Genomic DNA, 9,833 nt, shown 5'->3' on the forward strand with positions numbered 1-9,833 from the left:
GTGAGTAAAAGGTTTTAGGAAATCTAGGAAGTGCAATCGTTTATTTAGAAAATTTGTAACTAGCTTGTTGTTTTTTCTTGCTGGTTTTGAAGCTCGGAATGACTAACATTTAGATTATGATTCCTTGGAGTGCTCTTTACGTGTAAACATTGGTTGTCTATAGTAATCTTTCATGGTTTATAATTTTTTTAAAAATAAAATGTAATAACATATAATAGCAAATATTTATTTATTTATAATATATATAAATATATGATTTATTTAAGATGTAATGTACTGCAAAATTTTAGTAGAATATACATAGCTTTCACAAATAGTGAAATTTTCGTATTCAAGAGAAAAAAAGCAGGGCCTTTAGACTAAGCCCAATTCTAACGGGTCCGGAATTATCCTAGTCCTAGAGAAAACGCGACATCTCCCCGCCCGAGTTCTCAGTTGTAAACTTCCGTCGTCGGTGATATACAATACAAAAAGAATCTGCAACTCGCTTGTTATCGAAGAGCACCATGGCAGGTACAGTAGAAATTATGAAGTAAATTGAATTATCTTTGTGTTACTTGATTATTTTCTGTTGCTTTTTGACGATGTCAGTTTTTCTCAGGTGGACCAACTGACAGAGAAGACAAGGTCTCACTAGAGACCACTGAAGAAATCCTACAGAGCATGGAGGTCGGCATGACATTTCGCGACTATGTAAGTTTGGGAATTTGGATAACTCTTTCGTTTAAGCATTCATAAGCTACAGGAAACCGAATTTTAAAAGCCGAAAAATTGTCCTCGTTTTTTGTCCCTTCTTTAGTAGTATTGTTCACATTGGCGCTGTTGATTACTTCAAGGGCAATATTAAGTTCAGAAGGAACAATGGTGGAATTGATTGCAGTATGTGTTATCTGACTGCCAAATCCAATAGGACAACCCTAGCAGAAGTGCTGCTTGACCTTTAAATGGGGAAAATCTTGTTTTTCTAAGCCAAAATTTTAGCTTTTATTGGTTTAATACAGTTGCCTCATCATCATTTATGATTTTGATGATAGCTAATACTTAAGACCAATATAAACCTTCTTCTAATTTAAAGTTTTGCATTTGTGGCTGTTAAAGTAGTCGGAGAAGTGAAACAAACACTTCTATTACTCGTTCCATTTCATGAAAAGAGGAATATACATAGGTATGCATAATGGATGCACAAATGTTTGCTTCTATTTGACAAGAGTACTAAGACCCTTTCAATTATTATATTGAGGGTCGTTTTGTTCATGCAACGATTATAATATAGTAGTAAATTAGAGTTGTGTTAGTAATACAAATACATAAAAACAATCATTGTACTGGTAATATATAATTATATACGAGTGGTTATTTTTTCCTTGTACAACAAATAGAATGAGCTCTAAAAGAACATTGTAGTCATATGATCTTTTTTTTTTTTGAAACGTAACACTATGATCATTATCTGTTAATTAATGTATATTCTTGTCAATACCTTGTGTCTAGAAAGGTTGACTAATGGTATTATGGACCAACTATCAAGAGCTATGGTGTGATCCTTGCTAAAACAACTGCTTTTCTTCTTCACTAAAGTGTGTAGGCTGTGTAAGCATTTAATATTGACATAGATCTCGTCTACATGCAGAGTGGTAGAATCAGTTCAATGGATTTCCATAAGACATCAAATTTTCTGGTGACAGCCAGTGATGATGAGTCCATACGTCTATATGATGTTGCAAATGCAACGTAAGCATCTTTACCTTTACTTTATTGGCAGTATATTTAATTAAACATTCATACTTTCTTTATTGTTGTTTCTTGGTACTTTTGGCAGGCAGTGCTACAGTTCTGTTCACCTCTGTATAAGTGATAAATTAGAAAAGTTAAAACTTTGTTCTTTCAAGAGCTCTACTTACAATATATAAGAATATTCTTTCCCTGCCCAAATAGAGCAATATTTAATAAAATGGCGTATTGGTTGTCAAAAAATGATGTGCTGCTGCACCCAGTAACCATTTAAATTCCTTTCACATCTATTAATCATTTCCATTTGGGGTGTGAAGTCATCCTCTTTATACTTATGATGCACTAAATTAGTGGAAGTAACAATTTGTCACTAAAAATAACAAGCTAGAAATCCTGAATAGGCTATTCCATTTATGTCATCTATGTTAATAAAGGTCCATTGAAGATTCAACGGTGCAATAATGTGCCGAAGTACTCAAAAAGTCTCTCAAGCAAGTTGGCTTTCTCAAAACCACACTTTGCCCTGTAATCATCTCCTGACTATCAGTGTCCTACTTTAGATGAGCATTTGTTGAGAAGCGCGAAATAATTAAAAACAGAAGTTTGAGATCTTCTGCTGAGGTGGGTTTGAGGGCTAGCTCACTTGGTGAGCTCCTTGCCTTCCACCGTTGAGGTTTCCAAACCCCATCACTAGCGTAGCATCCCGTCTCCCCTCCTCCCTCTCCCTGATGTAATCAAATTAAAAAGGAAAGGCACATATGGAAAAAAAAGATCATCTGCTGTATATCTGCTCCTTTCCAATCAAGCCTGACAAAGTGAATTTTAAACCCAAAATTAGAAATCCTCAAAAGAATTTTGTTATTGGACTCAAATATGAGCTAAGATCATTGTGGCCTTCTCATTCATCATGTTCGGCCTCATAAAATAACTTTACATTTTATCATTATCAACAGGGTGGCTTCTCATAGAAACATCTTTTTTATCAGAAAGAGCTTCTATTAGAAAAACTTGGGAAAACTGCTCTTCTTCGGTCTCTTCTCCTTCCGTGTTTTTTTTCATTTTTGTTGGATATTTCTTCTTTTCATTAAATGTTATCTTGTTGCCTTCTTCTCAATGTTGTTGGAGATGCTATGTAATATATTCATCACTGCAGGTGTTTGAAAACTATTAATAGCAAAAAGTACGGGGTCGATCTGGTTAGCTTCACTTCTCATCCAACAACTGTAATATACTCCTCCAAGAATGGTTGGGATGGTATGCACCTTATTTTAAGATGATAAATTCCGGTGTATAATCCTTGAAAAGCAGAACAAGTGAATTACTAATTTGTCTGATGGACTGTTTCAGAATCTCTACGACTTCTTTCATTGCATGACAACAAGTACTTGCGGTATTTCAAGGGTCATCGTGACAGGCACAGTTCTAAGCAGTATCAACTTTGTCTGACTTCCATTGAATATCAATCCTCAGTACTAAGTCTGTATTTGTCGTTTGCAGGGTCGTCTCTCTTAGCTTATGCTATAGAAAGGAGTATTTTATCTCTGGCTCACTTGATCGAACTGTTCTACTTTGGGATCAAAGAGCTGAGAAATGCCAGGTAAAGTCCTCATTGACATTATTTGTTCTTATCAAATGTTTTCTTCATTTATCTGATTAATTGATAAGTTTACTGGTCTTAGGGCCTTCTTCGAGTGCAAGGAAGACCGGCTACTGCTTATGATGAGCAAGGCCTTGTATTTGCTATTGCTTTTGGAGGATATATAAGGATGTTTGACGCACGCTATTTCGACAAGGTTTTGCATTTGATACATGAAAATGAATTACTTGTTTGGCATGCATAATATTTGTCAATTGCATCTTTAGCTTTCATTAATTTGTCGAAAGTTAACTCTTTGAAGGGACCTTTTGAAATTTTCTCTGTTGGTGGAGATGTATCTGATGCTAACAGCGTTAAGTTCAGTAACGATGGGAGACTTGTGCTTTTGACAACTAAGGATGGGCATATTCATGTGCTTGATTCTTCCCGTGGCACACATGTGAGTTGTTTCCATCCTTCAATTCCAAAAGCATTTGGATTTACTGTTGTGACTAAATAGGCTCTGCATTTACGCTGATATTTCCTGCAGTTATCAACGTATAATGTACAGCCCGTTTCAAGTAGTTCAACACTGGAGGCATCTTTCAGTCCAGAAGGAATGTTTGTTATATCAGGTAATGGTTTTGTCATGATATTCATGCTGGGCTCCCGTAATCTAACACTTCTCTGACTCGCCCTTTTTGAACTTCCTGAAATATTTGGTGTATCGCCCTTTTTGAACTTCTCAAGAAAGATTGCTTGAATTTGACTGGCTGCTTGGTTGATATCTTGAGATCTCCTATCATAAGAGTTAACATTGTGTGTTGCAGACCTTAAATAAATAAATATAAGTGTCCTTTTTCCAATATTTTAAGCTTTTAGATGAGGTTTTCCCATAAACCAACATGGATGAGCAGAAAGAGATTGGTTCAAGTCTCATTGCCAATCATTAAGAAATTCTTCCCGAGTGTTTGACTAAAGAAAAAGAATGACGTGTAGCATGCCTAAAATATATATAAATAGAAGTATCCTCTCTAACAGTTTTAGTATTTTACTGGATAGTATTAGGAGTGATTTCTTCAACAGAGGCAGCAAGTAGTACACACAGGATTTAGTGAGAGAAAATCACTCAAATGGTTGTCTTGTCCTCCGTAGATCCCAAGAATACTGTATGTAGGCCTCAAATGCAGTAGTGGTAAGTGTAACTCTGTAGTGATTGAAGATGCTAAACGCACGTTTGGTAGACCTAAATCACATGTAAGGTAGTTGTCTCAAAAGACCTAAAATCTCCGGGCACCAATGCAAACTTAGCTAAGATAAGAATATAATAAAAGCAAAGGATCCAGATAGGTGATAAGTTGGGATTAAACTCACTATTTCTGTAGGGGAATGTGTGAGGTTTAAAGAACCCTTAATTTGCATTCAAAGACAAAATATTTAGGATTAAAATAAATGGACATGAGTAAAGCGGATTCAATTGTAGCATGCACCAACAGATTTACAATTGAGTCTTGGTTGATTGATTGACAAAACTGTGAATGCTAATATGCTATTGACTTGCATGTCATGAGTTCTTACTGGCAGAATATATGCATTTGCTTAAAAATTCCTTCCCTTTTACTGCATTTAATTAAGATAGTCTTTATCTTTTATCTTTCAGACTTGGTTTGTTCATTAGTGAGTCTCTTCACCAGTACATTTATAGCAACTTAGAAAGTACCCCTAATGGAAATGGTGCACTAAAAAAACAAAAAATTTGTGCTCAGTAGTTAGTGGTGAGATGATCTTAAGCGTCACCTGGTTTAGTAGTTAAATCTTTCTAGAAGAACTTCATTCAGCTTAAGAGAGAGGAGGAGAAAAAGAGAAACTTATTCATTTATTGCTTTAGTTAGCAACTTGTCATTTAATTGGGAAAGCAAGAATCACTTGAGTTATTAGAACTCGTGAAGCTGCATAATCAGAAACCAATGAGTTATGGCGGAATCCAAATGCCAAAGGGTGTATGGATATCAGTTTCTTTTGTCCTATAAATGCTTTGGATGCATAAGTTCAGTTTGTCTATAGCCAATTAGGGTCATTTTGTTCTTCTTAACTCTATCCTCAGATGCATATCCTAATGAAATGAGGTCATATTCGAGTTTTATAGTTATAGAATTGTTTTTTACCAAGCAAATTTATTTATTTATGCCATTCTCCTCCCAAAAGAAAGAGAAGGTAAAATTTATAACATGTTACTTTGAATCACCTTGTAGGATCAGGTGATGGTAGTGTTTATGCTTGGAGTGTCCGGAGCAGTAAAGAAGTATGAACAGAACCCTATGTCTGCTACTATCAAATATTTGCATGTAATGGTGGTGTTCTCTTGCAGGAAACTATAGTTGTAAATAAGAAAAGGAGTCTTCCCAGAAGGAATATAATGCTTTATGGATCAGTTTTTTTCTTTTTGCTAGTTATAGGGATCAGTCAAGTACTGTCTCCTTTCCTCACCCCCTCACTTCTCTATTGCTGCTCTTGCATGTGTGTTTCCGCCTTACTATCTGGAAGTTCACTTCTCTTGGTATCATGCCACACTTGCGAGAATGGGATGACAAAAATGTTGTTAGAATTAATTTTATAGCTAAACACTTGTTTATTATTAGTGATAAATAGCTTTAGAGAGCAAAAAAATGTTGTGAAATAAGTGGAGATTCATAGCTAGTTGTGTAAGGGAAAATGTATCACTTAAAGGTAGAATTGGAAAAAAAAGAAGAAGATTTCAAGCAGCTGCTTCCATGCAGAAGCGGTGAAGCTTCTTTGCTTAGAAGAGATCTTTGTATATTGTTTAATTTTGCTTGTATTGACTCATCTTATTCTTCTATTTGCATCTCTTAGGTAGCCAGTTGGATGAGTACAGATACTGAACCACCTATGATCAAGTGGGCTCCAGGAAGCTTAATGTTTGTGACCGGTTCTTCTGAGCTTTCATTTTGGATCCCGGACTTGTCAAAATTAGCAGCTTATGTGGGAAGAAAGTAGAGGAATTTCATACTGTTGTCCATGTGTTGGGAAGTGATAGAACAAGGCCACCAAAACCTATTGGATTGTTCCTTCTGAGCATTGTCTGCATGATGTTAAGATTTCACAGATCATAGTGTATGCTCCTCAGAGTGCTTTCTGAAGTTGAACACTGGACGATCAGGTACTGAAATTTTCTTTATGTAGAGCCTAAAATTTCTTTTCTATGTCTAACTTTCCACTGGTTAGTTGTTGCATGTTATCAATTTGTTTTATGTTGAGACACTGCTGTGTACTGATGCGACTGGTTCTTACTGCTTAAAGATATTGTTGTCTGATAATACAATCCTCTATTTTGGTTACAGTGTGTGGAATTGACAGGTTTTTGCTCCAATTGTGTTTATAACATTTGGTGGTGGTTTAAATATATGCTAAATGCTTTGACCATAACCATACCTCCAAAATATGAACTTACAAGAAATTGTTCAGTGCTACATTGGCGACAATTATGGATTACACCTCTGCTCTAAGTATTTGTTATAATTTTATCATTATGGTGATATATTTTTGTCAGGACACCCCCCTTCAGTGCTACATTGGCGACAATTATGGATTACACCTCTGCTCTAAGTATTTGTGATAATTTCATCATTATGGTGATGTATTTTTGTCAGGACTCAGGACACCCCCCCTCTCTCTCTCCCACTCCCTTTCTCTCTTTTTCTGACCCTGTCTTCCTTTGAAACATGCTATAGCAGCCTATGCGGAATTTTTGATGTCCATAGTCATCGAATGAAATGGTTGTATGATACTGGAGAAAGAAAATGAAAGCTGTTAAGAACACCTGCCTCAATTGAGTAGCCTGACAGAGGTAAATGGTAAAGTGTTTAGGTGTTTCAGAACAGTTCTTGAGTTTGAGCGCTGATCATGTTAACTTTATCTGGTTGAAGGGGAGTCTAGATTCCGTAGAAGGTAGGACAGCTTTTGGTTAGTTTATTCTCAAGCACTTAGCTTTAATATGTCTATGTGCTAGGGCCTAGTGATCTATGAAATGTGAGAAGAGCCATAAGGTTTCTAGGGTTCAAATCCCAGTGGAGGCAACACCACTAGATGCTTTATTCACATCTGCCAAAGTCTTGGTGGGCAGGCACTGTGTTAGTGGGAGGTAGTAGGTACCCGGTGAAATAGTCGAGGTGTCCACTAACAAACTCGGACACCACTGTCATCCAAGTTTTTTTTCTCTATATTAGTTCAGCAACTGGAAAGATACCATTTGTGTAGAACATTAACAAGCACTGCAGTAGTTCAAAGGTCAGAGAGCTAACCACTCCATTCTCTTCCTTTCTTTCTGCTTGTGAATGCTGCGTAATGTCCTGGTTCTATCGTAGTACCATAATGACAATAGTTTGGTGAAAGCTCATCCTAATCTCTGTCTCCAAGGCAAGTTCGTGGAAGATAAATATACCTCCTATTTTGCTGAATGATGCGATTTAGAGACTAGAAGTCCCCTTATGGATGCTGCATAGTGTCTTGGTTCTGTAGTAGTATAAATATGAAAAGCTTGTTGAAAAATATAGACTAGTTGATATCATTGATTTCTGCATTTTACTGATGTTCTGTCTAACATTTGCAGTGTTGGCTACACCAAAAATCAGTAGTTGGGAGGTCGAAGGATTGGTCTAAGCTGAGAACTGTGGTGGTATAATTCTATTATTGAATTGATTTGTCATGAAACTTTATTTGATTGTTTGAAGACCACATTGTGTTTTGTCACAAATGGAACTTCCAACACTTAGGCTCTCATATGATTAATGAGATTGGACTTTCGGGTGCTCTGCCTCCTAGTAAGTCTCGATTCATCCTACTGTTTCTGGAGATGCAGCATCTGCAGAGACAGTCGGATGCCGATGGCATTAGCTGACTATCCTCTTACATCCGAGAAAAAAAGTAAAAGAAAAGAGGAAATTGATATTATCAATATCAGGTATAGTGCGGTAGATTTTTTTTTTTTTTTTTTTTTTTACCGTGGTTTCCGGGCGTCGCTTTGCGAACCCGACTAGCTGTACCCACCGGGTCCCGCTGTTTCAAGGCGGGTCCACCACGGTTAGTTCCACGGGGCCCTGGAGACGCGGCCGGTTTGTAATGCCTCCAGTGGCCCTGCTGGGGCTCGAACCGGCGACCTGAAGGACTTTGTCCCAGGCCTTTACCAGCTGAGCTACCCCTCAGGGTTTATAGTGCGGTAGATAAATTAGATGGTATCTCCATATTTGCTCGTTGTAAATTACTTGATCTGACTCATTTATTTTCCTGATGTTCCGTTCCTATACTGGGGTTGTACTGTTTCCCTGCTCTATTGTGAGATGCAATAGCTTTGTTCACTTACATTTTGGTTTGCTTCAATACAGGAGAATCTTATCAAAAGTTACTATAGTCTGTGATTCTTTTGTTTGGAATATGTCCTGTTATGTAATGCTGATTTCTTAGGATGTATGTATACTTTTTTGTTAGGTGAATTTCTTTGTTTGGAAAGTGACCGACCATGTTATTGAGTTTGAATTTTTTCAAGACGATTATTGATTGGTTTAGAGTTGGTAAGCGAGCGACCATGTTAGTTGAGTTTCTGTAGTTGATGAAGTATAGCAGGGGTGAAATAGAAACAATAAGTGAAATGTGGCCAAATTGTATGGTATGTATGTCCTCATAAAGGACATTACGTACAAGTAGATTAAAAAAATCATCCTGGATCCACAAGTAAATCTCCAAGTATCCATGAACTAGGAATAGAAGCATTGTCCATAATTTCGTCATTGGCGACATGCTGAGTATAAGTTAAAGTGGACAGTGCTCCAAAGGGAATGAGGGTCATCAAAACCAGTAAAGTATGAGAAACTTGTCAAACCATATATGGGAAAGCATCCCAGCCAAATCTTTGTGATTGGGACTGGCTTGATATAATTAATTATTGAGAGAAGAAAAAAGAAGCTTTTGAAAGCAGTGGGACCAAGGAAGCTTTTGATGGAAGAAAATTCACTACAATGTGAATGAAGTGTTATATGTGCCCATCACCATACCTGGCCTGGACCATCGACGTCAGTGGCCCACTTGTCAGTTAGATAGCTTTGTCTGTTTTTCTTTCGAGTCTGGTGACTTGCTTCTTCATGACTCATTTTCTTTACCTGTCATAATTATCTCCATTTTTTCGAGGGTTGCTTGCCTGGGAATGAGTTTATCGGTAACTTCATCTAATTGCTTACATTAAAAATATATATATATAGAAGATATAAGGGAAAAAATGTGTGGTGGGATTTTTTTCCTTTTAGGCCAACTGGAAGACATTTATATATTATTATTATTAAAAGGACAAATTACTTAACTACACTCATTTACTTACTTTAGTATTCATTTATCCCTACTTATTTCACAACTTTCAAAATTCCCTTATTTACCTATGTATCCCGTGCACAACGCTATGTATCCCGCTATGTGGAATGTATCAAATGCTATGTATCTCATGCACAACGCTATGTATCCC

General features: G+C 36.8%; 1 protein-coding gene across 2 annotated transcripts; it reads left to right on the forward strand.

Moving 5' to 3' along the window:
• Window positions 1-385: 385 nt before the first annotated feature.
• Window positions 386-8,090, forward strand: LOC125822111 (protein ANTHESIS POMOTING FACTOR 1). Of its 2 annotated transcripts, none has more exons than XM_049501483.1 (12): window positions 386-513; window positions 602-693; window positions 1,631-1,731; window positions 2,885-2,985; window positions 3,079-3,160; window positions 3,229-3,328; window positions 3,411-3,524; window positions 3,630-3,767; window positions 3,858-3,942; window positions 5,560-5,609; window positions 6,179-6,485; window positions 7,935-8,090. In XM_049501483.1, exons 1-11 carry the CDS (start codon window positions 507-509, stop codon window positions 6,320-6,322), a joined length of 1,014 nt encoding a protein of 337 aa, XP_049357440.1. In that variant the 5' UTR covers window positions 386-506; the 3' UTR covers window positions 6,323-6,485; window positions 7,935-8,090. The 2 variants fall into 2 exon arrangements, with proteins under 2 accessions (XP_049357440.1, XP_049357441.1); XM_049501484.1 differs by having other exon boundaries at window positions 3,079-3,145.
• The last annotated feature ends 1,743 nt before the right edge of the window (window positions 8,091-9,833 follow it).

The sequence above is a fragment of the Solanum verrucosum genome, unplaced genomic scaffold (genome assembly GCF_900185275.1).
Source record: "Solanum verrucosum unplaced genomic scaffold, falcon-dt-bn FXZP01000103.1, whole genome shotgun sequence".
NCBI lineage: Eukaryota > Viridiplantae > Streptophyta > Magnoliopsida > Solanales > Solanaceae > Solanum > Solanum verrucosum.

What these genes read in the sequence shown, in the direction of transcription:
- LOC125822111 (XM_049501483.1), top strand. An exon ending in TATGATGTTGCAAATGCAAC is followed by an intron (nt 1,732 to 2,884) that starts GTAAGCATCTTT and finishes TCATCACTGCAG; the next exon opens with GTGTTTGAAAACTATTAATA. An exon ending in ATTCTTCCCGTGGCACACAT is followed by an intron (nt 3,768 to 3,857) that starts GTGAGTTGTTTC and finishes TATTTCCTGCAG; the next exon opens with TTATCAACGTATAATGTACA.